A 24,813-nucleotide genomic window follows, 5' to 3' on the forward strand; every position below is an offset into this window, starting at 1 on the left:
ATACTTCTTTTTAACAGCTGAGTTGAACAACATCTTATTAACTGTATTAAATATAATTAAAAGAGATTAAAGAAAATATATAAATCAGCTATAATAGCAGCTTCAAAAGTTATTATTAAAGTAAATACTTTCAATGAATATTAAAGATATATTATAACTTATTATAAGTTATACTGAATTAAATAGTATTAATAAATAATAGAATGTTATTCAGTATTATCTTTAATAAATACTTCAAGATCTATATTCAGATTCTAAGTGTACTCTTCAGCTATATATAGAATAAGTCTGTATACTTCAGTATATAATATATGAATATAGTGATACTTTATTCATTACTAGAACTGACTATAAAAAGAGTCTTATTCTTCAATTCTATATAATTCTGATAGAAAAGATAATCATTCAACTGATTTCTCTAAACAAGCTTGATAATCAGTAAATAAGAGATATAATATAGTTTTTCAGTACTAATTCTTATCTGATCAGTGCTGATAATCTTTAGAGATAAGAAGACTTACTCAAATATATTCAATAGAGTGAGTATATATATATACTACTCAGTTCAGAGTAAGCTCTTTATAAGTGATTTCAGTATGTTCTTTAAGACTCTACTTTATAAGAAAAGATTGAGCTTGTAACTATTAATAAGTATTATCTTATTACACAGTAAAGTCAATTCTATAGTCAGTTTATCAGACTAAGATATCTGAGATTACTTTTTTATAAGAATATTATCTGATTTAACTATTCTATAACTCTCAGTAGTAAAGCTGAGAATATCATTCTTTAAGAGACTGAATTTCATTCTATTGATATAAACTCACAGCAGACTCAGATTATTTGAACTTTTATTAACTATTCTAATATCTTTATCAGTGTATATTCAATTTTATACAGTAAACTTGTATTCTATAATATATTATATTTTTTATTGAACAAGATCATTGATATAAATGAAAAGATTATATCTTAATATATTTTAAAGATTATTATCTTTATTAACAGTCATGTTAAGATTTAATAAGCAGTATAATATTTCTAATCAATACTTCTTCAGATCTGTCAGAATAATAGATAGAATATTAATAATACTAATATCTCTTTTATTAATAACATTATTCAGTATTTCATATCTTGAGTATCTGAAGTGAATCAGAATATTCACTTTGAGAAGTTTATGAAATCAATATTGAAAATATAAATTATGATAATAACAATCTCACTGAGTATGAGTATAAATATTTCAGATGTTAAGTGTACTATTATATGAGGATTTTCTATTAAGAAAGATGATATTATAGATATTTAACAATGATATGAGTAAGAGAGTTATGAACTAGATTGAAAAAGTTATATCTTAATTCTTCTTCTCTACTGAGTATTTGACTTTAAAGATTATGAAAAGAAAGCTGTTTAATCTTCTTAACTATCAGTGAAACAAAGATCTTAGTAAAGAACTTAATATCAGATCAGTCAGCTATTACAGTTCATAAACTTAAAGAATATACTGATGTCAAAAGTATTGTATCAAATATAATAAGTCAGAGTCAAAGTCACTGTAGAACAATCACTGTGAAGATATAAATAGAGAATAAAATATAAAGATAAGTTAATCTCTTCACTAACTGAAAGAGAATTATTAATAACTTATATCACTGAAAAGCTCTTCTGATCTATCTTAAGAAGAATCAACTCTTATTTAATATAAATAGAATGAATACTTCTGTGAAGAAATACTGCAGTAGATGCAATTCAAGCTATATATCTATATTTAAACAGTTACTTACTACAAATATTATCAAGATATCTTGAGATAATAGTCACAGTGTCATTCTACTGTCAGAACTTAAGAACTGATATATTAAATATACAGAGAAATAGTATTATTATAATTAAGACTTTTCAGTATCAGCTTTATAATTTATATCTACTCAATGTCAGTGATAGATAGCTGCTCTTTTTCATCAGAAAATATCTATCTTTGAATTCAATTGAAATGAATTATGTGATACTGTCAATCTTCTTCAGACTTAGAGCTATTGAGATGAATTTGAAGATCAGCTTCACAGCTTTCTGTTGAGTCAAATTACAGCTATAAATAAAGTGTATGAAGCTATTCTTATAGAAAGACATTAATATCAGATAATCAGAAACAGGAAGAGAGCAGCAGAGATAGCAGTATCTACTGAAATATCAAGTAATGATTTAATCAGTGAAATGACAGCAGCTCAGCAGCTCATAGCTGTATAACATGTGAAAGACAATAATCTGACCTGAATGACTGCTTAACACACAGTAAAAAGAGTACAGTAACTTAATAAGATCTTCACTGAGATCTCTACAGCTCTTTCAGCTGCTGTTACTGCTGCTGAAGCTTCTACTACTCTAGCTATATCTATTATCAGTGCTTTCACTACTCTGCAGTTCACTTCTTCTTTAAGTTCCTGAGTTTATTCTTCTTCAAGTTCACAAGTTTATATATCTATAACTGCTCAAGTTCATACTTCATTTAAGCAGCAAAGTAACAATAATAGTATTAATATTCAAATCTCTTATAAATAAACATTATTTAATGAACAGAATGCAAATACAGATATTATATTTATAAAGATATCTCATTTTAATCATATTTAAACTTCTTCTTATAGAGAAAGAGACAACTTCTCTATAGAAAATAATACTATTAAGTAGTTAGATATCTTCTATAATAAATCTTCTATAAACTTCTTGTAATTTCTAATGACTTCTACTAACTTCTGAATCAATCATGAATTATAAAGTTATAGAAGTGAATAGAAATATACTCATCTAAATATTATTAACTTACTCATGTGTTGTTTACTTATATTATAAGTATAAATATAGGCTTCTTATTTCATTTTCTTCATCTTTCTTTCAATCAGTAATAACCTACTTACTTATTAATATGAAAATTCCTCTGTTACATCATCTGCTACTGTCTCTGCTACTGTCTCTACTACTTCACTCATTCACCTGTTCTTCAATACAATGAAAGTAAGTTAAATCTTAATCATAGATAATGTATAAATCAATCTCTAACTAAACAGTTTAGTTAAATAACAATGTCTACTTATAAGCTTGAGTTCACTGTTCTCAAAGCTCATTATAACATTTACTATATAATAAAGTCTGAGAAGATCTGTGCATGCTGTCTTTATGTGACTGACTTTGAGCTGTTGTATAAATGTATTATTTCTGATATTAGAAAGATATGTGATAATTGTCATTTTCATAATTTAATATACTATGCTGTATATTCACTATATTTCTAGAGAAAGCTTAGATATTAACAGATATTATTATAAATTCTCAGAGAGTCTTATATTATTATAAAATATTATATTAGAAGATTATAGAAGATAATGTATTGTAAGTAAGAAGATAATGATAATTATTATCATATTATGAAGAAGTTGTGAAGTATGCTGATAATAAACAACTGATTAATCAGATTCTATCATGATTATACACTGAAATCATTTGTTGAAGAAGATTTTCAGGTTATTGTCAGTGTGAATCACAATATTAACTTATATAATGCAAGCTGTTTTTTTAATAAGAAGTTACTAATGAGTTTTTCTTTATACTCAGTGAATTCTGTTAACTGTAAGATTGATGAGAGAATTATTAAGAAGTAGCTTTGTATTCTGTTACTATTACTGTTTTTACTTTTACTTTTACTTTTATTTTTGTTTTTATTTTTATTTTTTTTTTTCTCTTAATATCTTCTTTCTTTTTCTTTTTCTTTTTTTCTTTATTTTAAATGATCAATGAGATACTATTCTTTCAATTCTACTGTGTAATCATCAAAGATTTTCTTTTAAACTTAATAAGCTGTAAACTGCATCAATGATCAAATTTGCTGTTATATATCTGATTAAACATTGCAAAGCAGTTGAAGAGTCAAAACTCAATCTTACTCATATAACTGACAAAGTTCTTAATAACTATGACTTAAAGATTTCTGAGTCTATAATAATTATAAAAGCTAAGCTTCTTTCTAACCTGAAACTATCTTTTGAAGATAATCAATGTATGAACTCAGATACTGCAGAATGATGAAATTGTTTTCTCACTTAAATCTTAATATCTTAAAGATATGAACTTCACTTCAAAAAGTGAATATAGCTTATATAACTGACTCAACAACTGTCAAAGATTTTCTTCTAAACTTAATAAGCTTTAAATAGCATCTTGCTCTAGCAGTTCACACACTCAAGACTACAGTCTGAAAGCAGTTCAAGTGTAACTGTGTTGAATGAGGAAAGAAGTATAGCATTCATGAATAATATGAGATCAATTAAAAAAGCATCATTAAATTTCATAATTATTATATTCTCTATCTCTGACAGTAAAACAAGTAATAAGAAGTGACATCTGAGTTGAGATAATAATCATAGCTTACAAACAAATGAAGATATCAGCTATTTAAGTCATTATAATCTTCAAAGTTCTGCAAACTTCTGAGTCAATGAAATCTTATATAAATATCAATGAACTTCTTCAAAGTTCTGTGAACTTTCAGATCAATGAGATTGAGAAAAACAGTTCATAGCTTGAAGAGTATGTAAAGCTTTTCATTACTAGTGAAGAATGAGAATGAGAAAATGCTGATCATCACACAGTCATGAGATAATGAGATCTTTAAGAGAAATGATGCTGTAAGATAATAAGATCTTCAAGAGAAATGATGCTGTAAGATAATAAGATCTTTGAGAAAAATGATGCTGTAAGATAATAAGATCTTTGATCTTTTTTTAACTTCACTGATCTTTTATAAACATCTGTGAATTTCTTTAAAGTTGTGTGAACTTCTGAGTCTATCAAATTAGTTAATAAGTGAGAAGATAAATTCACTATATTGAAGAAGAAATGAATAACACTATACTAATATTTTTAAATATTTTTTTTCTTTCTTTCTCTTCTTCTCTTCTTCTCTTCTTCTTTTCTTCTTCTTCATGATTTAAAAAAATCAATATAATGTTCTTCTCCTCTGTAACATTGATGTGAATGCACTTACTCTGCTTTTTCATTAGTAAAAAGAATATACTTACTGCTGCTGCAGCTATTCTGCATGAATAACTCTGCTTTAATGAAGTTTGTTACTCACTGTACATATCTATTTAGCATGAAAAGTATAATAAGAATGAAATGAAATACTAACTCTGATAATTAGTTCTTTCTCTCATATCTGTGTCTGTGTCTGCTCTTATCTCTCTGTTCTCACTCTCACTCTCATTCTCACTCATGAGAATGAGAGTGAGAAAGTGTCTGAGACTTCTCTTTCTTCTTTGAAGAATAAAGATGATGAGCTGAACTTGTTCAGATAGACATGAAAAGCTCTCTTTAAATAAGTGTAATATAATAAGAGAATAAGAAGCTAATATTATTATATAGCAGTTCTTACTCTTATCTCTCTCTCTCTTTCTCAGACTTCTTCTCTTCTCTGTTCTTTACAGAGAAAGAAGTTCTGTTGAAATCAATCAAGTAAGTAATATAAATATGAATGAGATATATATGATAGAGAAAGAATCAATCACTGATATATTATATTAGCTTTTTCTCTCTCTTCTCAGAGTTATTATGACTCTCTCTGCTCTCTTCACTCTTCTCACTCTCTGCACTAATGAGCTCATCTTCTCTACTCTCTCAGCTATTCTCTGTGTTGAGCACTCTCTCTCTCTTACTACTGCTATCACTATTAACAATATTATATAATGCTTCTCTCTCTCTCAACACTTCATCTGTCAGTCATGTCTGTTGAAAGCAGACACAGCTGACAAGCCAGCTAAGACAGAATTGAAATTGAATAATAAGCAAGAGCTCATCATTCTATCAGTCTCAGAAATCAGAGAAATGATGATCAGTTTTTCACAAGAAGTTTCAGTGCTTCTCTCTACAGAAGCAGAGAGTGTGAGATTATATTGATTGAATAATGAAGACAGAGCTGAATGAGCAGCTACTGAGAGAGAATAGATATACTGTCTATCAAGAAAATAATGAGAAATGTTAAGAATACTCTGAGAAGAGAAGAGCTTAGATAGTTAAGTCTGAGAATTCTTGTTCTTACTGCTGAGTTATTACATGCAAGAGTGAGTATAGTATCTTTAAATATAAGCTCAAGAATCTCAGTGTATTCTCATCAATGCAGTTATATTAATTACTGTTAAAAAGATCATCTTCTTCTTCATCAGAAAACAGTGCTCTGACAGTTTAGATTCTTATTTTATTTATACTACTCTGCTTTGTAAAGAAGATTTCAAGTAGAACTTTAATAAATAAGTAATCTATATAGATAAATATGTTGAAAATTCTATACAGACATTCTTTATAAGTATCAGTTATAAATGTAAATTAATTGATATGAAAAAATGATATCTTAAAAATAAAATTTATCAGATGTTAGTTATATTTATTTTAAATCTTGATATTTGATTAACTCATAAGTTAACAGAACAATGCAGAAGTTCTATTATTAATATATTTATCAGTGAAAATATAACATTATATATCAAATAAAGATAAAGTAAGTAAAGCTTCAGTATATTTATTAATTTTAGTTATTCTTCTTCAGAATTGTTTTCAAAGTATCAGATAGATTATTTACAGTAGATAAAAATAGTATATTTTCAATGAAAATAGAATCTTACTCTATATTATCATTGAATTTCTCAGAATAAGACTCAACTTCAGCATCAATAATTATATTATTTAAATTCAAGTTTATTACAATTAACTGCTGCTGAATTCATACTTAATTAAAATACTCAATCTTCTTCTTCAGATCTTTCACTTCAATTAAAAGTATATTTAAGAAGTCAAATATATATTTCTTTGACAGTAAAAGTAAATCTTAAGATGAGATATAATTATTCTTTAACAGACTTCTAGTAGTAGAGAATATCTCCAGCTTAGTAACAGCACTTGTATATTTCTTAGTAAGTGAATACTTAAAGATAGACTCTAAAATTCACTATAGCTGATAAACTCATGTATTTGACAGACAAACTTAATTAAATATAAGATAGATATTCTTTATTGAATTTTTATAGTATTTCATCTTCAGCTTATAGCTATTATTGAGATATTTCATGTCTAGATCAATTGCTTTGAAGAAGCTGAGTTTTTCAGATCAGTTAATAAAACTCATAGTTATAATTACTTAATACAGAGAAGAGATTTTAACAGATTGAAGTATTTAAAAATAATGAAGTATCTCAGTGACATAATTATATTAATCAGTATTAAGAAAGAAAATAATCAGAGATGAAATAAAGTACTTAAGAAGTTCAATATTATTATATTTAACAGCATAGTGTATTTAAATGAATAATTCACATTCTCAGAGAAGATAATATATAATATAGAATTCAATATCTTGAGTAAGCTGAGAGATTTAAGAGTTAATTTCATTTCAGATATTAAGAGTAAATGCTTTGATATATATATCTTTAATAAGCTGAAGATACTGTGAAGAACTAAGCTATTATATAATAGAATCAATATCTTCTGAGTACTCAAGATTACTAACTGAATAATCTTAATATTATATAATAGTATAAAATAGAGTAAGACTTCAAGATACAAAGCTCTGAGAAATCACTGACTTAAGAAGATAATATTTCAGATTAGCAGCAGTCATAAAATTTCAGTTTTAATAAGTAAGATTGAACTGAATACAGTGATGAGTCTTCTCAGAGACTTCAGCTTTAAAATGAGTACAGATAATGATAAAGAGTAGATTTATTTAAATATAAAATCATTTAGAAATAGAATGAAGTCAGTTACACTGTTCAAAGATATCTGTAAATTTTAACTGCTTTATCTTAACTGACTGAATAAGTTTTATAATTAAAGCATCTTTATATACTGAAAAGAGATGAGTTGAAAATACTGTATAATCTCTTAATAAATTAAGAAAATCATTAAATATCTTCTTATAAACTCTCATAGTTCTTGCAATAGTGCTCTCATTTTTAAAAATAGTATTCAACTGCTGAAAACACATTCTATACACAGAAAGTGTATTAATAACAGATATTTAAGATAATAAATCATTTACAGTACTGAAAACACTTTTAATCTCATTATTATAAATCTTTTAAACAGTATCTGAAATAAGACATAATATTATTTACTTCTAAAGCTCATTATCATTGTCTGTCATATCAGATACATTAATAATTTCTTACAGTGTTAATAGTTTTATAAAATCATGTATAATCTGAGTTAGATCAGTTTCTGAAATGTTAAGAGAAATAATCACAGCAGTAGTAGTCACAGCAGCTATGAAATTATTATATCTGATTATCTTATCTCATACAGTCTTCTTGAAGTTCATATTATTATAGACTATAACAGCTTGAGAATCTTTGACAAGCTGCTGAAGTTTAATCTAACAGTAAGAATTAGTTAAGTAATTAACTCAGAAGTTGATAGAAGTTCAAAGAATATATCAGAAAATAATAGATATTATCAGAGATTACTAGAAGTTTGAGATATTAAATAGAAATATTAATAAGTTAAGAATATTAAGTCATATCTTCTCTTATTTAGTAATTTTTATTATTAATCTATTTCTCATTACATAGCTATAACAGAGTTCAAAGTCAGAAATGATTTCTATCACTAATTATTTTACTCTTAAGTTATGAAAATATACAGAGAGAATAGAGCTGAAGAAGTTCAAGTTTTTTAAGAAATAAAAGTGATATATAATACTTATAATAATAAACAGCTGTTTAATAGCTGTTATTTCATCTGAGTCTCATTTATAGCTCTTTCAATTAATATGTTTATTTTTTAGAACAGGAGTAAGTAAATCAAATCAGGTTAATATATTAATCTGAATAATCTCAAAAGTAGTCTGAAAGTCAATGATATTCAGATCAGAATCATGATTGAATTTTATAAAGAAGAGAGTATTAATAAGATATTTCAGCTTCTATTTAAGTAAGACAGTATAATATTAATTATCATTGAATATCTCTACTTTGAAAAATACTGAATATAGTGTATTTTACTACTTTGTAGAAGTACTGTATCATTGATAAGTCAAGATATCAGAACTCTGAATTCAAGTCTCTATAAAAGTCTTTATTTCTTAACTGTTTTACTGTAATATTCTAATAATATAAGATAATTTTGACTGTCTTTTCTACTGATTATAAGACATTGTAAACAGATGCTGTGAGTTATAGTAATTTAATTATGAACAAGCTCACAGAGTATCAGTATCAGTATCAGTGATTTTGAATTCTAAAGAAGTATTAATAGATTCAAGCTCTGTTAAGTTACTATTTGATGTATTATATTCATTATCTACATTGTTAAGAGACTGTAGTGATTGTAGAGAGAATTCATCTTTAAGTAATAAAGAATATTAACTGAAGTATATCTGATATTGAGTGTCTTGAGATTCAAAAGATATACTGTCTTTTATCAATGATTATGATATGATGAGAAGAAGTAGTGAGTTATAAAATAGTAGAGATGATAGCAGAATGACTGAGAATTCAAAAAATATCAGTTTGATAATAATTAGACAGATATTTAGAGTAGATATATGATTCTGAAGTCAATTGAATATTTTATATGAGTGAAGTTGATTTTTTATATATGATGAAACTGTTTCTTCTCAGACTCTCTATAAGATATTAGATTGTGAGCATGTATGAAGTCTCTTATTGGTTCAGAAGTTAGCAGGACTTGGCAGAAGTCTAAAGGAGTTTAGTTGGTCGCGCTAATCCGAAAATATCGAGAAGAGAGGCTGAGCATGCTGAGATAAGGGCTAGTAGCTGTATTCTGGACAATGAAGCCATGATATCACGTGGACTAGTGGTGAAGGGCGTTTGGGTTGCCCGATCTTGGATATGACATAATCTCGCTGCCCAATAATTTTTCGTATTTGCATGAAATTTTGTGTCTATTCAATTTCTTCCTCTCAGTTTCATTTATATCCAACGTACCATGAGAGGCTCCGGACGTCAGTTTGACAAATAGCCAATTTCCTGAACTTGGCGCTATAGCCTGAATGGATTGAACGAGGACGGCGTTGTTGCTCCCGTGGCCACCTGGTACTGTTGGGCCGACTTCCAAATCGCATGTCCTACCCCACCACGTCATGCGCAATTTTTCCTTTCGAGTTGAAGCAGCAACAACCTGAGGGTAACCAAAGCAGCCTACACCTATGATTCAAGATTTTTTCGCGAAATACAAAAATGATTTGGCTCATTGCCTGACCAACTGCTCCTAGCGAGGTTGATACCATTTCGTCCTTCGGACAAAGTACAATCGACCGTCCTCTCGATCACCTGGTTACGCAACTGGCAAGACCTCATACGTGATTTACTCATCCACTGGCTCTTTAGAAGATTTTGTGTCAGAAAATGGAGGTAAGTATGATTTCGATCTTAAGTTGCTCGCTGTAACTGGCTTGGCTAATGTATGCTTATACACTAGAGAGGGGACGAAGCTCTCGCTGGGCGGGAAGAGGAGAAAATTCCAAGCCATCGTTTCCCTCCGGCAGAACATGCTAGGAGGATCTGCTTCAAAGGCTACTACCTTTCGATCTACAACCAACAAACAGACCACCACGAAGTGCACCAAAATAACAAAACGCCTACAACCGAATATGTGGAATATGAGGTTCCAGCTGGATACACGGTTTACATAAGAGGCGCAAGCGTATATTTCACTAAATCCTAGGAGGAAATCGTAAGCTCCGAGCCGAAGATATTATTGAGGCGATATCCGTCGTCGTTACCACACCAGATTGTGAAGGAGACATCTTGTCTATTATCCTTCGGGAACAAACTTGCCCAGCATCCTGTCGTGTCCATACCTTGACTTCTTTCCCACTCCCAGAGCCGGCTATTCTGGACAGCTGTTTTGAACGGCTCTGGTAAATTCGATATGCCTTCAGCGGGTGAATTAGTGTACATATGCTTCATTTCTGTTGATAAATTTGTTAGATGTTGAATTGATCTTGCATATAAAGCTTCCTCTCACCTCTATTTTCCTTCGACGGATCAGGTGGCCCCAGATTCTCTCGCTCATTTAGTAGGGGTAAATGAGGTATACCCTGCGGATCTATGTTTGAGCTGTTAGCCATGTCCTATGCGCAGGGGCGATGGTATATACTTGGATTGAAGGTAGATCCAACAAATGCCATTGGTTGCAGCATAGCTTCTCTAATGTAAGTGTTACTGAGATTTGAAACATTCCTTTAACTTACTCGTTCTTGCGGTACCCTGGCCATAGGGCTGGGAAGATATTCTGCCAACTTGTGCGGGTCGACCGGTGTCACCCACCCTCCGACGGCGCTGGTACGTATGCTGGGAGATCTCTGCTATACAGGGGTCAGTGGAAGCGGAGAATGAACAGGAGGGTCGGTTGTACCGCGAAGGTATTTAAACTCGTCGCTCATCGGCCGTTCCTTCTCCAATTCATCCATAATCTCGACAATGTCGTCCGGCCAATCCTGCTCCTGTTCTTCCTCAACTAGTTTGATAAGACCCTTGAAAACCTCCAGGCTCGATTCGGTCCAAACTTTGGTTGGATAGGCTGTAACAAAAGTGATCACACCATGAGGGTGTTTTCGACACAAGCTGCGGATGGTATGAATCCTAACAGAGCTGGTCGCCATCAGAGCCTTGGTGCTTTTGCTCTTATATGCTGCCTCCCTTGGAGGGCCGAATATCAACCTGAGGTTGGCCTTTACGGTTCGTGGTGATTCTAATTCTGCGGCTATTGATAACTTTCGTTTGTGTGAGTCTGCTTTGGTCTTGAGCTCGTGAACCCTCTCTTCCACGCGTTTTCGACAGGCAGCAGCAGCGGCTTCGGCTTCTTGTTGGATCTTGGTCACGGCGTACATCAATTTCGAAGTCCATTTGGAAATCTCGGCGGCTTGGCTCGTGGCGAGATCCGCCGACTTTGCAAATTGCACAGACATTGCCTCAAAACGTTTGGCCTGTTCCATGAGCGTGTTGATGGCGTGAGTGCCAAGAATCAATCTGGTTGCCATTTTTTTAGGTTCCAGAAGTTGGTGACCATGTCTCCCTGGGATGATTCCTGCTGAAGGGGAACAGAGATCGCTTAAATAGTTTTTTGTGGCGGTCCCCGCAGGATTGATTCCAGTCATCCGCTCGGGCCCGTACTGCCCAACCAATGGAATGAATGTTTTGTTAATAGTTCCAACTCTTATTTTCGGTGCGGGAGCCAGTCGAGTTTCAAGATCCTGATTGGTTGATGAAGGGTGTCAAGAGTCCGTTGAACAGGTGGGGGATGGTTGGCCCAACCAGGTCGACTGTTATCCCAAAATCTCATGCAACATTTGAAAGATTTTGAACAATGTCTGTCGATTTCCACCGCTCACCAGGGACTTCGTTCTGCTTGATGATCAGAAACGTGGGACATATCAACTGGAATGAAAGGGTTCACTCACGGTCCTCTTCGCGACAGTTTCTGGCAGTCGTCACTTCATCCACGGAGATATAAACACTCGCCCGCATCTATTTGCCAGTTCCCACAACTTGGGGGAATACTTGCGGAACGTAGCCACCAAAGATGGATATCCTCTTTGCCACTTTAACACCTGCAAATGACATCGCAAAGATGGCATTTAGCGATGCCTACGACACCATAGCGCGCGGTCAGCAGGGAGCTTCAACAGACACCACAGTCTATCGCATCAGGGTCGCGTCTGAACAGGAATACGATGCTGATGGGCTTCTGTTTCAACGAGAGATGGATCGCAAGCTCAGTGAAGGAGATATTAGTGAGAGCCTCACGGAGCCCGACACGGATACTGAGCTCGAGAGTCGACACCTAGGCATGATATGGAAGGGCCATTACGTCCTAGGGTTCCAACATCACCCGTCCGCTCCGAATCTGGGGTGGGTTGTGGGAAAGAGGGTGGTAGAGAGAGGCCCCTACGCCGCCGATATCTTTCTCTGCACCGGCGCCTTTGCTAAGCGCCACAGCCTCAACCTCCGGAGCTTTCATGCTCGATTCAACTTTGATCTGAAGAACAGAGCCTTCTTCATTGCTAGCATCACTAGTTCACCGTCGGCAGGGCTCGCAGTCAACAGTGAGGTAGTTGGCCGACAAATCCATGCCTTGAATCAGCATTGCATGAAAATCCGGGTGAACTCATTGGTATATAACTTCCAGTACACAGATTTCGCGCCCACAGAAGAATTTATTAAGCAGCGGAAGAGATACTTAACCGCCACACTAGAGGCTCCTTCTGCCATTTTTGACATGCCGACTCCACATCGCAACACCAGGACAATTGGACAATGGACCCTTAATGATCCTCTGGGTAAGGGTAGCGCTGGAAGGGTGTTCCTTGCCTCCGATTCAAAGAACCAGGTGGTTGCAATAAAAATCATGCAATGCACTTCCAAATCTGCGGGAGCGGTGGACATGGAAATTGCTCGGTAACAGAACGATGGCGGACATCTTGTTCGGTTAAAGGAGACGATCAACCAAGAATATCCCTGACCTTGTTCACCTCCGACAAATGTGTCCAGGCCGGATACTTGGTGAGGACTGCATCTAACTGTGACTTGGCAGCCCTAAAATTCTCCTCTGTGTGCGCACAATATAACTTGACAAATTTCTCATGGATGCCTTTGAAATGAAATGCTGACTGGAAGAATAACCTTTCAGTTGAGTCAGATAGAAGGTCTGATACTTTTGAGACAGAATGCTGCGAAATCTCTTTCTTCCTAAGTGTGTGCTCAAGATACGCCCGGTCCACTTCAAAGGATTCCCCTAAAACAACGCCATCGTTGTTCCAACCAGGGATGTCGGCTATAAACCAAGGATGGTGTATGACAGCTGGGATGGGTGCAACATGGATCCAATCCCAGTCAATTACCCTATAGCAGATCAGTCAGAGAACATGTAACAAAAAACCGAATTTTAGCAATCTTACCCTGTTAGTTGAAACTTTTCATCAATCATGATGTTATACGGATTAAGGTCCCCATGTGCGAAGCCTAGGTCCATGTAAGTATCCCACTTAGCGTAGGATGGGATCATGGACCTGATGATCAAGTAATCAACTGCATTGCCCCATTTTGCCATTCCAGACAGGGTCCTTCGAAGCGCTCGGTCCAAGCTCTCTGTCAACCAAGTAGAATATGGCAAACTTGATGATGTAGGCAACATTGACGCAGGGCCTGGAACGGTCCATAATTGCAGTAGGAAGTCTGCAAGATCATCAAGGAGCCTGTGGCGCTGAGCCAAAGCTATTTGAGAGTTCCAGATCGCTAATGGTTTGCCAGGAAGCCATTCCGAATACAAGACACGATTCTCGAAGACGATATCTGGAGCCTTGATCTCTGGACATCCCCTTTTGAAGTATGTAAACTTTTCCATAGCACGCAGCTCAGATTCCCAATCATCAGGATCATGGCAGACTCGGGCAGCCCATTGTATTGAGTCCTGGAACAAGACTTTGTAGACATCGTGGGAGCCGCCGCGGTGGGGATTGCTGTCAGGCAACGACCATTGAATTCCTGGGCGAAGACGAGAGATACCGGAAAGAATATCGGTAAGTCCCTCCCTTTTCTCCATATCTTAGAATTTGCTTGGCTCGACGACACAGTCAGGCTACTTCAATGGATTTCTGTCTAGTCCTAGGGAACATGCAGCAGCGAAACAGCACCAGGGTTTGGTAATGAATCCGTGGGTGTGAAGGCGAGATGGAGCGTCGTGGGTAGGATGGAAATGGAATGGAGGATGAGAATAGCACTTTGTGACGGCGCTGCCTCTTTGATCTCATTACCGGAAAGGGACTAGGACTAGGGCACAGATCTAGGGCTTCCTTTGTTTATATGCAACACTTCGCGAAGCAGCTTTCATCTTTTTCCTTTCTTCTTCAGGTTTGAATCTTCGTATTTTGCGCTCTATTTGTATGTTAGGTCAAATAGAATTGGCATCGTTACACACTTGGGCCTTGGCGACAGAGTGTCCAGGAACGGGCGAATCCCTTGCCCAGAAAGAATGATGAATAGTATCAATTTTTACTTTGGAGATGCGGTTAGTGAACTTTAATAAATTTGTCAGGTGATCCACCATGTACCAAGCAAGATGTTGGAAGGATGATTGTTCAGACAAGGGACTAGCCAATTAAAGGGTAGATAGAGCCTTCCAGCGCGACCTCGCTTGGAGACGGATCCTTGCCATTGCTTCACATTCCCACGCCCATCATCGTCACCTTATGGATAGTTACATATGTTGAATCAACAGAAGTATCCTCCATCAAGCCTCCAGTCATTTTTAAACTATCTTGTCAACCTAAGTGTAGCTCCTAGTTGCGATCAATATGATTGTGATTTGGATTGTCCTTGCTGCCAGTATTGATGCACGAGCATCGATACATACGGTATGGAGGCTGGCCGTCGAAAAACCACATTGTCTGCGTTCCGTTTTCAACAAATTCTGGAGGGATCTATTTCAGTCAGTACTTTGGCAATTGTTTATGCTGCAGGGAGCACCTTTGACAGACCTCACTAATTGGAAAGTTGATGTTCACTTTGCCCTCTGTGCATTCCAGCATTTCCTCAGGTTCACGTCCAGACAGGCGCCGAAGACCGATGTATTCCTCGAGCCCATGCTGTTTGACAGCATCAAAATATGCTTGGACAAATGCACTGTGTTCTTCAAGTTTCATCGGCATCGCTTGGCGGTAGGAAAAGAAACCAAATTCGTATGGGAACGTTTTGTCCCCCTTGCAAAGCCATGAAATGGGGGCAATCTTGCCGCCAAACTTATCCCAGGAGCTGTCGCATGCCCAGGGAGAAAGAACCATGTCCTTCTCTACAAGGACTGTTCCATTGTCCAAGTCAAAATGACGGTGGACAAGCGCAACCCCGAAACTATCGGCCACTTCATGTTGGAGAATTAGGCTCTTTAGCGTTGTCTGTACGATGGAGACTCCGTTCAGGTTTCGAAAGTTTTCGGCGGCGGTCTCAAGAGACGAAACATTGCCGAAGATAGTCGGGTCGTAAGCTGCGGAAAAATCCATGGTATTGCGCTAAGCGTGGCGAAGATAAAAGGTGCAGTGTGGGCGAAAGAAGATAATCGTCGCGATGTCGATCGCCTGATGTACTTGGAGTTGGCCGAGGAGCGAAAGCTCATTATATACCTGTCCAGCCTAATCACCGCTCTGGTGCACTGGCTTGCATCCCCGAATGGATCTGGCGGCGCCAAACTTTTGTCTGATGCTTGTCCCAATGTCATTTTGTGAGATGGTCTCATCTCCATGCATTCACATGCACGCGAAGCGAATCACCTCTGAAGTGTGATAAGCAAGTATTATCCAAATTTGGCAATTATGAAAATGTGGTACCGAACGCGCTCAAGGTCTGTGGTAAGTTGCAAGAACGCATGCACCAGCTTCTCCTGATGCAAGTTCGAGTGACGTGCTAATAGCTTCGTACGCCAGTTGAATTCCGTCATGCGACAAAATTTCCCGTGGCCCGTGGCACGGACTCCAAACTTGTCCAACCCCGAGTCTCAAGCTTGATCAACAATGTTTGTCTGTGGTAAAAGGCTGAATCAGCGATTGTGCCAAGGTAGGCCCACCCACAGAAACTGGAAGACGTAGCAGAATTTTAGTCTTCAGAAAATGGAGAGCGGACAGGTCAGAACATATCCCCTTTTTTGGAATCCAAATTTTGACCAACTTCTGGAAACTAAATTCTTGAGCCAGAACTTCAGCGTCTCAGGGTCACCTTGAGCCAGTTCTAACCGGACTGGACTGCGCGGCTACAAAGCTCGGGCCCTTACTGCTTTTCTTAATATGCAGAGCCCATGCAAGATCACCATACCCTGCAAGCCGGAATCGATGTTTCTCATCAGACTTGCCCAACCAACCTGATATGGAACTTGAACAGACCCGAGTGCAGTACAGTGGTCAAGATGTGGTTGGATGACACAAAACCCCCCTCCAAATCCTGAGGCAATGAACAGGTCGATTCGATGAAAGCAAGTGTTGCGAGAAGTCTTTCAAACTGCATCTTTTATCACTTATTATCTTATCACTATCTACCACAATGCCTGAAGCAATGAAGTCCAGCAGCAAGACTCCCGATGTCCTTGCTCCTGCTTTTCCAATCCCAGCGCCTCCTCCTGCCACCCCTACTGATGGAGATTTCCAGCATACTCCTCCGGACAATCCCGGTCTGGAGCTGCTCCATCAAAAATTTATGAATAGGAAACCAGCCAACAAGAGCGGACCACAAACGCAACCTTCTCCGAAGAGTCCTTATAGTCCTTATCACAGTGAGGTACGGAACCATGGAGACTTCAAGACGGAAGATGTCTCTCTCCCTCCGAAGACGGACAAAGAGGGCTATCCTAATAAGAAGCCAAAAAGCAGGATGGATATCTCCGAGCTCCTATGGTCAGAGAACGAAATCCCAAAGCGCCATGTCATTCCTGTGACTTCGAGCCACGCACCATCAACAGTAGAAGTTGCAGATGGCTCCCCTGGCGATCAGCTAACTACCACATTCTCGTCTGAGATGCCTCCTGGCGATCGCACCGCCAAAAAACACTGGGCAAAGTGGTCCGCGGAAGAAGATGAGTGCATTATTCGACTCCGGGGGAGTGGTACGAAATGGAAGGATGTCAGCGCACGCCTGCCAGGTCGAAGCCACATCAGCTGCCGCTTACGCTATCAAAACTATCTCGAAAAGGGTTGTAACTGGGACGAGAATCAGAAAACCAAACTGGCACGGCTATACTATAGGTATGAGGCCGTTCATGTGTGTCTCCATGGTTGATGCTGATGCATTGTAGGTTTAGAAAAGAGATGTGGACGAAAGTTGCGCAGGAGCTGGAAGTACCATGGCGAGTTGCAGAGCGTATGCACTGGGAGCTCGGAGAAGATGATATGTCTCAAAGGGTTGGTGCCATGCCATTCAATGCTGAGTCAAGAGGGTGTAGGAGAGCGATGAGATGTTGCTGTGACTCGGCCTCAGAGGACCTCGGTTTTGTGAGTTTCTTACAGCCGGATGAAAACCACGCTGCCACTCCGGTATCTAACCGGGAGCCGTCGGCGAAGCCGGTAGAGCTAGCGGATGCCTCTCTAGGCGATCAGCCATCTGTCACATCCGTGCCTGAGATGATGACTCTTGGGAACCGTACCCGCAAAGACTGGTCCACAGACGAAGATGAGGCCCAACTTCTGAGGAGCGGCAGGGAATGGGTCGATATGAGCATATTGGGTCGAAGTCGCCTAAGATGTGATGTCCCAGGCTGCCCGTGGACCGGGCGCCTTCTCTGTGAAAAAAGGTAGGCATGCGCTCGGGCTTATTGGGCAACAAAAGACTCACAAAATGATAGAAAACACATGACGAAACATGTAAAGGGATACAGTTGTGACATGAGCAACTGCAAGAAACGTTTTGGAAATCAAGCTGAACTTAGAAGGCACCAAAAATCTGTCCATGGGGTGTTGGTAGGTCTAGCCTATAAATGCGCGGCACAATATTGCGATTCAGAAAAGATATGGCCACGAAAGGACAATTTCAAGACCCATATTCTCAAAAAGCACCCAGATTGCAATCCTGACCTACTTTTGCAGAGGTCAGATTCCTACTTTATGAAACACCAACATGCAGATAGCCCTGACATCAGTCTAGGTCGCAAACATACTTTGAAACTGAATGATATATGAGAGGTATGTTATTTGAACAGTCTTAGGGATAAATAATGGTGACAGAATGCTAAGACGATGGAGACAGAGCGGCAGAGATGATAGTGCCCAGGAAGCCAGATGCTAGAGAGCAGTGAGCCTTTCTGGCCCCTGCTATGATACTAGTTGCTAACTCTCGGGTAGATATCATCTTTCCATGGATGACGTTACGGAGGTTGAAAGTTACGGGGGAGTTATGTATGGTGATTAGACCAGAGAAACATAATGTACTCACATCACGAATAATTCAAATTTTCCTATGCCCATGTTCTAAACGTGCCATCGAATGTCAGAGGAACACTGAGAGGAGGGGTTGTTCTGGAGACGGCGGCGTCCCTGCATTGTTTCCGCGACCGTCTGGGCGGCCGGTTCTTTGACAAGAGTAAGACAACTCATGTGAGCATTCGGCCCGACAATAATCCAATAAGATTTGGCTGAAAATGATGCCGCTATTTTCCACCAAGCACCCTGACGGATGCTCTTTGGAGAAACTCCGAACCTTCCTGACAAGATGGGTCCAGGCGGAATAATAGACGGCCGGATCATGTGACTTTCTGATAGCTTCTCGCGTCACTCTGCGACCTACGCCTTCGAAGCCTCAAGCCCCTGGCCGCCTCAGGTCCTAATCAAAAGGAAGGTCTCCGACACCCCTCAACCTTTTCCATCTAATCTAGTCAAGGCAGAAAGAATGCGAGCATTGAGGGCTCCATCGGAACGGGAGAAAGAAAGGCTCCATGCAGATACCACAATCAGTATCAGTATTGACATTGGCTTCGGTATCAGGATGATTCTCGACATAGTCTCGCAATTGTTGGAGGAACTCCCTGGGAGAAGCCATCGCTGCCTTGGTAGGTGTAAGAGGCGTAGGAGACGTAGGGGGAGGCGTTGGAAGCGTTGGAGGCGTAGGAGGCGTAGGATTCGCGTAGGTGTAAGAGGCGTAGGAGACGTAGGGAGTGTATGAGGTGATGGAAGCGTAGGAGGCGTAGGAGACGCGTAGGTGTAAGAGCTGTAGCAACCGTGGGAGGCGTGGCTACAATAGTGAATGCATGTCAACTATACTCCGCGGAGTCGTGGACCGTGAACATCAAAGGTGTGCCTAGTGAATTCCATAATGCTCTTTTCGAGAGGGCTATATTGCATAACAAACTTGCATACCAGTTCGGGTTCCAACTCTGAGGGCGGCCACGACAGTCTATGAATAAATAAGTAAATGAACCACCCCTTTAGCTTGATCCCCATTCTGCTTGTCACCCCTTTTGCTCATCATTCCATTCCCTTGACCCCCACTCCACTTGTTGTCTCTGCTGTTAATTTCCACGGTAGGTATTCCCAAATCGACTCGTCGCCACTCAATAAAAGGGGATAGGGTAGCAGGAAGAAACACTATTTTCGGCAGAAACTCTGCTATGATGCTTCACTCCAAATCAAAATCTTCTCTAACCCTCACCAGCACCGGGATGGGATCCAGCCAAGTTGGCTTTCTTCGTGGAATTTGGCCTTTATTGCGCTTTTCACGGCGATAAACAAACTGGATCCCGTCCTCTTCGAAGTCTGTGTCAGACAAGAAAAGGCCCTCAAAGTTGGACAAGCTTTGCTGCCCAATCTTCACCACTGGCAAAGAATTAAATTCCCGCTTCGCCTTAGAAGTCGCCTCCTGCAGTAATGAGAAACTGGGATGATCTTGGCCAAGTAAGCCAATCAATCGGTTCCCCAAGGGGTACAGTGTTGGAGGGGGGGCAGGAGTGTAAGTTAGCATTGTTGCCCATAGTCTGAACCTCAGAACGGCGGCTGTTGAAAAGGGTTGCCTCCTTGCGAATGGATGCTTGTCATTCCAGATTGCCTGAAGCAACTTGACTGCTTTTGGTTTTTGCTCCCTCTGTTCAAACGTTTGGGCAAGACGTATTGCTACAGGAATAAGTAACTCCTCAGCGTGGTTTGATCGAAAGAGTTGCCACATGATCACAAAAAACCTTCTGGTGGTCTCTCTGGAGGAGTCGGCAGTGTTGACCATGAAAACCAGCTGTCGAAAGAGCCTTGTCAGGATTCTGCGCGGCCTCTTGTTGCATTCGTATTCCTCCCGCCACGCATCAGGTTCCAGTCCGTCATTCTTCGATCCGTAAATTTGTTCATCGCCCCATTCCAGGATACAGATCCCATTACCCGATCTTCATTGTCTGTAAACACAGCGCAGATATCCTTGCAGGTCAGGATTGCTGAAAAGAGCGTGAAAATGTCTGGCATATGCTCAAGGATGCACAAAATTATTTCAGCAGGGAGGAAGGGTGCCATTGCTGCAGGAGTGAATGGAATGGTAGCGGAGTAAGGCAATCAAATGGAAGTTCGGTGGGTCAAGTAGGCTGGATGTGGGACTGTAAACCAACGGATGGAATGAGAGAAAGGGAGGAGAGAGTACAACTGGGGATGGACGCCCTTTTATGGTTGAGCCGACGAGGCTCCCTTGCCAGCGCAGCACCGCCCCCTTGTTAGCGTGCAAAGGCATCATTTCTACTGGATAATAATTTTCCCGTTGCGATTACAGAGCTACCAACACTGTCCCCTGTCTAACTTATTATGAGGGCAGGGCTCTAAATACATCGGTACGTAATGGATCACTAGACATACAATTATTCCTTGTCCAATCTATGTTCAAATTTCCAAAGCATTCAATAGTCCTTCCTTTTCCGGGGCTGTAATAGTGAATGCCTGTCGACTATACTCCGCGGAGTCGTGGGCCGTGAACATCGAAGGTGTGCCTAGTAAATTCCATAATACTCTCTGGGACATAGGAGACCTTTTTTCTAATGCAGAGCCCACAAGGTTTCTTGCCGGTGGAGTAAGCTTCGAGCTCCAGACTGTGTATCTGTTCAATGTGTCTCCACAGCCTGTAGGGTTTGTCCCAGATCTTACACTGGGCCTCGTAGTCTCTCCCAGGATCGGCATTACAAAACGGACACTGAAGTTCATGAAGCTTTTCGGGAGCTGCCCGTACTGGTATCAATACCCCAACAAGAGTCGAGAAGCGACTCAGCTCTGAACTTTGGAGATGCTTCACTGTTTCCGCGCCAATAGAGGAAGGCTTTGTGGCTCGCAGGTGTCGCTTTCTCTGCAGTCCCAGCCGCTTGGTCTCTTTTCGGTCTTGTAACCTGACCCAGAGATCCATGCAGGCAAAACGCCGTTCAAGAATCTCATCCTCACTCAGCTCTGATGTTTTCACCCGAACAAGCTCCACAATTAGCTGTCGTTCCTCAATTAGAAGCCTCGGCAGGGGTGGGGATTGGTGGTTGGCGGCATCCCCGGCGGTACCACTCAGATAGGTGTTGAGCCGTTCAGTGGGGGCATTCCGAAAATGCTCACTTCTTGCTTGATTCATCAGCTCGTTTCGTAGCCAGACCTTGCGGCTCGTCAACTCAGCATACACCCGTTTCTTCTCCCAATAGAGAGGGGTGCGACCCTTTGCAGACCGCACAGATCTGAATCCCAATGCCTTGAGTGCCTCCCAAATTTCTGAGTTCTTATCAATGAGCTCCATGATCTCTGGATCATTGTCAAGCTCCTCCTGAAGGTGATGTGGAAGCTCCGTGGGGGCGGTGAGGTCGGCATCAAGAAGCAAACCACGAGCGGCCTTGTCAACTACTTCATCGGAAACAAACTCCAAGGCAGCAGCTTGCAAGGGAAATTGAACTTCCCGGTCCAGGTAATACTTAACCGCATTTGATTCATGATCCGCAACCTGATCACGAACCGAGGATGGTGCTTTATCTAGAGATCAAAATATATTAGCGTGCAAGTCAACGGAAGGCAATAGTTACTGGATAAAACATAGCAAGCAGAGGAATCATACAATTTATTGCGTTGATAAGCCCGCGCCGCCAGGCATACATCAGTAAGCTATGCTTCAAACCTCTTGCTTTTCCAAGCTTTGTCAGATAATCATAAAAGGTTTGATAGTCCATCGGCTCAGTGTCTGAAGTCCTCGGACCATTAGGGCCTCGTTCCGGCCGCCGGAACACTGGTTGATCCAGGCTTTTTGCTTTGATCTTCAAAGGCTCGCCTGGCTGATTTTCTGGGATACTGTAGTAGTAGATATCTTTCAGATTCTGAATATTGGCCTCGAAGATGTTATCGTGCTTCGCAAGCGAGAGAAGTTGACCGAGAATATCAAACATGGGGTCCGGATGGTGGCTGAGGAATATTGTTTTGCTGAGAGTTGCAGAGTAAGCATAAAAAGGCACAGATAAATCGGTCATAGAACCACTTACACTCTGGGTTTCCTGTCCTCTTGTTTCGTATGGAGGAATGTGACTTTGGCTAGAGGAATGTTTGGCCGGCCTGGAACGGGGCTGCGTATAAGATAGAGTTCGATATGGCGCCAAAGTAGAGCTCCTGTCTGCTCTGGTCCGGCATCGTACGCATCATCAATGAAGTGCTCACTGATGAATCCGACATCATTGTTGTTGGGACCAGTTTCATATCCTGAATCATAGTCATCACTGGCCAGAGCATCCTCTTCACCCAAGAGACTATCTGTGTAGTCGTCCGAGATCACATCTGCAACCCTATCAGATGAGCTTCCATTGCTGCTGTATTCCGGGTCAGAACCGGAATCCACGTCCACCTCCACAGCACTACCACTTCGCCTAGACGAAGACACTTTTCTCTTCTTCACCTGCCGGGGTTCCACCCCTCTAGTCTTTGCTTCAACCATCTGTCTCTTTCGCTTTGTTCCCTTTTTCGCGTCGACCCGAGTATCAAGGAGCGATACAGGTCTGCACCCGGATATGAATGCCAGAAGCTGGATCACCGACACATAGAGCCGCTGCTTCTCATCAGTATACACCCGGGTACATCGCTCCCAGTGGAAGCGAAGGATGTCATAGAGATTATCCTTGGTCCCGGGAGGTCTTCTTCGTGGCAGCCTGCGGAGGCCCCATTCTTTTATGACTTTGTTCTTGTACTGCAGATGCATCAGTTGTTGTCTATCAGAGGTACATATGACTAGGAGCATACATTCAGACAGTCAGATCGGATCTCTTCATCCAATATGCGGCCATTCTCCCTAGCAAACAACATCTTCAGGTGCCGCCAGTATGTGCTGACAGTGCTCGCACACTTGATTCTGTTGATGTGGGTATCTTTAAGCCAGTCAAAAAATGCCTTGATCCGATCGGCCGTTAGGCCCCTGAGGTATTCCTTCCGTGTCATGTCAAGCTCCTCGGCACACATCCTCCTTGAGTGTTAGAGCATCAGCACAATCCATTGGTACATGTGACATACTTGTCTAGCTTGCGCTTCATCACCTTCAGATTGTGCTTTGATCTATCGGCCAACAGGGGACGAGTCCGTCCGGCAGCTTTATGATATTCTATTCGTTGTTGGTAATATCCCTTAGGGCGGGTAATCCCTGGACCACGGCGTGCTGGCTGACGCCTGGCGGTAGTAGTAGCTACCATCGTGCAGAGTTGGTTGCTGCTTGCAGAGTAACGAAGAGGTGAGAAAATGGAGAAGAGAGGAGCAAAAAGGGGCTGAACCAGACAGGTAATGGGGGAGTAATAAGAACGCAGCGAGAAGCGGCTCCATGGCTATTATATATAATTGAGGAGCGCACTGGAGAAAAAGGGGGGGCAAATTAGCTCTGATTCCAGTGTCTTCAGATCCCTTCATGGCCAGCGGCTGTATCCTAACTCCAGCGATGCATGAGTACGGTGGTCTTATGCTGAGGTAAGCATCCATGAGAGCGGCACAAACTTTAGACCCCAGGAAGCAGAAAACTTGACCTCGCTAAGTGCGCCACTTGACCTCGTTATGTAAGCTGACCTCACAAATGTGGCCTGTGCCACTATCTGACCTCACTCAATACATCTTTTCTTGTAATTTGAAATCACTCAATTATTTATTATCAATTCTACAATCAATTTAAAATCAATTTAAAATCAATTTAATACTGAAATTATTCTTGAATTTAATAGTAAAGTAAGTATTTATATAATTTACACTGAATTGATTATTAATTGATTTTCAATCAATTATTAATTATTTAAATATATAGATTGAATTTATTTTTATTACTATAATTA

At 39.4% G+C, this 24,813-nt stretch overlaps 10 protein-coding genes across 10 annotated transcripts; 3 read left to right on the forward strand and 7 right to left on the reverse strand.

The window, feature by feature from the left end:
* Window positions 1-10,412: 10,412 nt before the first annotated feature.
* On the forward strand, window positions 10,413-10,731 carry BDBG_16877 (uncharacterized protein; the record flags this gene model as incomplete). The annotated part of the gene is made up of 2 exons (XM_031724737.1): window positions 10,413-10,418; window positions 10,486-10,731. The coding sequence occupies 2 exons, from the start codon at window positions 10,413-10,415 to the stop codon at window positions 10,729-10,731; spliced, it is 252 nt and encodes an 83-aa protein (XP_031577879.1).
* A 262-nt stretch (window positions 10,732-10,993) lies between these two features.
* Window positions 10,994-12,049, reverse strand: BDBG_03689 (uncharacterized protein; the record flags this gene model as incomplete). Its single annotated transcript, XM_031721351.1, has 3 exons — window positions 10,994-11,115; window positions 11,261-11,374; window positions 11,425-12,049. 3 exons carry the CDS (start codon window positions 12,047-12,049, stop codon window positions 10,994-10,996), a joined length of 861 nt encoding a protein of 286 aa, XP_031577880.1.
* BDBG_03690 (uncharacterized protein) lies at window positions 11,931-14,948 on the forward strand. Its single transcript, XM_031721352.1, has one exon. The coding sequence runs from the start codon at window positions 12,592-12,594 to the stop codon at window positions 13,468-13,470; it is 879 nt and encodes a 292-aa protein (XP_031577881.1). The 5' UTR covers window positions 11,931-12,591; the 3' UTR covers window positions 13,471-14,948.
* On the reverse strand, window positions 13,511-14,610 carry BDBG_03691 (uncharacterized protein; the record flags this gene model as incomplete). Its single annotated transcript, XM_002625586.2, has 2 exons — window positions 13,511-13,910; window positions 13,967-14,610. 2 exons carry the CDS (start codon window positions 14,608-14,610, stop codon window positions 13,511-13,513), a joined length of 1,044 nt encoding a protein of 347 aa, XP_002625632.2.
* A 398-nt stretch (window positions 14,949-15,346) lies between the features above and the next one.
* On the reverse strand, window positions 15,347-16,063 carry BDBG_03692 (uncharacterized protein; the record flags this gene model as incomplete). Its single annotated transcript, XM_031721353.1, has 2 exons — window positions 15,347-15,487; window positions 15,545-16,063. 2 exons carry the CDS (start codon window positions 16,061-16,063, stop codon window positions 15,347-15,349), a joined length of 660 nt encoding a protein of 219 aa, XP_031577882.1.
* A 1,030-nt stretch (window positions 16,064-17,093) lies between these two features.
* Window positions 17,094-18,721, forward strand: BDBG_03693 (MYB DNA-binding domain-containing protein; the record flags this gene model as incomplete). Its single annotated transcript, XM_002625588.2, has 3 exons — window positions 17,094-17,791; window positions 17,842-18,336; window positions 18,421-18,721. The coding sequence occupies 3 exons, from the start codon at window positions 17,094-17,096 to the stop codon at window positions 18,719-18,721; spliced, it is 1,494 nt and encodes a 497-aa protein (XP_002625634.2).
* A 688-nt stretch (window positions 18,722-19,409) lies between these two features.
* Window positions 19,410-19,978, reverse strand: BDBG_16878 (uncharacterized protein; the record flags this gene model as incomplete). Its single annotated transcript, XM_031724738.1, has 3 exons — window positions 19,410-19,769; window positions 19,895-19,931; window positions 19,959-19,978. The coding sequence occupies 3 exons, from the start codon at window positions 19,976-19,978 to the stop codon at window positions 19,410-19,412; spliced, it is 417 nt and encodes a 138-aa protein (XP_031577883.1).
* Window positions 19,979-20,153: 175 nt separating this feature from the next.
* BDBG_16879 (uncharacterized protein) lies at window positions 20,154-20,696 on the reverse strand (the record flags this gene model as incomplete). The annotated part of the gene is made up of 1 exon (XM_031724739.1): window positions 20,154-20,696. The coding sequence occupies one exon, from the start codon at window positions 20,694-20,696 to the stop codon at window positions 20,154-20,156; it is 543 nt and encodes a 180-aa protein (XP_031577884.1).
* Window positions 20,697-20,776: 80 nt separating this feature from the next.
* Window positions 20,777-21,028, reverse strand: BDBG_16880 (uncharacterized protein; the record flags this gene model as incomplete). The annotated part of the gene is made up of 1 exon (XM_031724740.1): window positions 20,777-21,028. The coding sequence occupies one exon, from the start codon at window positions 21,026-21,028 to the stop codon at window positions 20,777-20,779; it is 252 nt and encodes an 83-aa protein (XP_031577885.1).
* Window positions 21,029-21,449: 421 nt separating this feature from the next.
* BDBG_03695 (uncharacterized protein) lies at window positions 21,450-24,189 on the reverse strand (the record flags this gene model as incomplete). The annotated part of the gene is made up of 5 exons (XM_031721354.1): window positions 21,450-22,498; window positions 22,581-22,939; window positions 22,999-23,693; window positions 23,747-23,966; window positions 24,014-24,189. The coding sequence occupies 5 exons, from the start codon at window positions 24,187-24,189 to the stop codon at window positions 21,450-21,452; spliced, it is 2,499 nt and encodes an 832-aa protein (XP_031577886.1).
* Between the last annotated feature and the right edge of the window lie 624 nt (window positions 24,190-24,813).

This window comes from Blastomyces gilchristii (genome assembly GCF_000003855.2).
Source record: "Blastomyces gilchristii SLH14081 genomic scaffold supercont1.6, whole genome shotgun sequence".
Taxonomy (NCBI): domain Eukaryota; kingdom Fungi; phylum Ascomycota; class Eurotiomycetes; order Onygenales; family Ajellomycetaceae; genus Blastomyces; species Blastomyces gilchristii.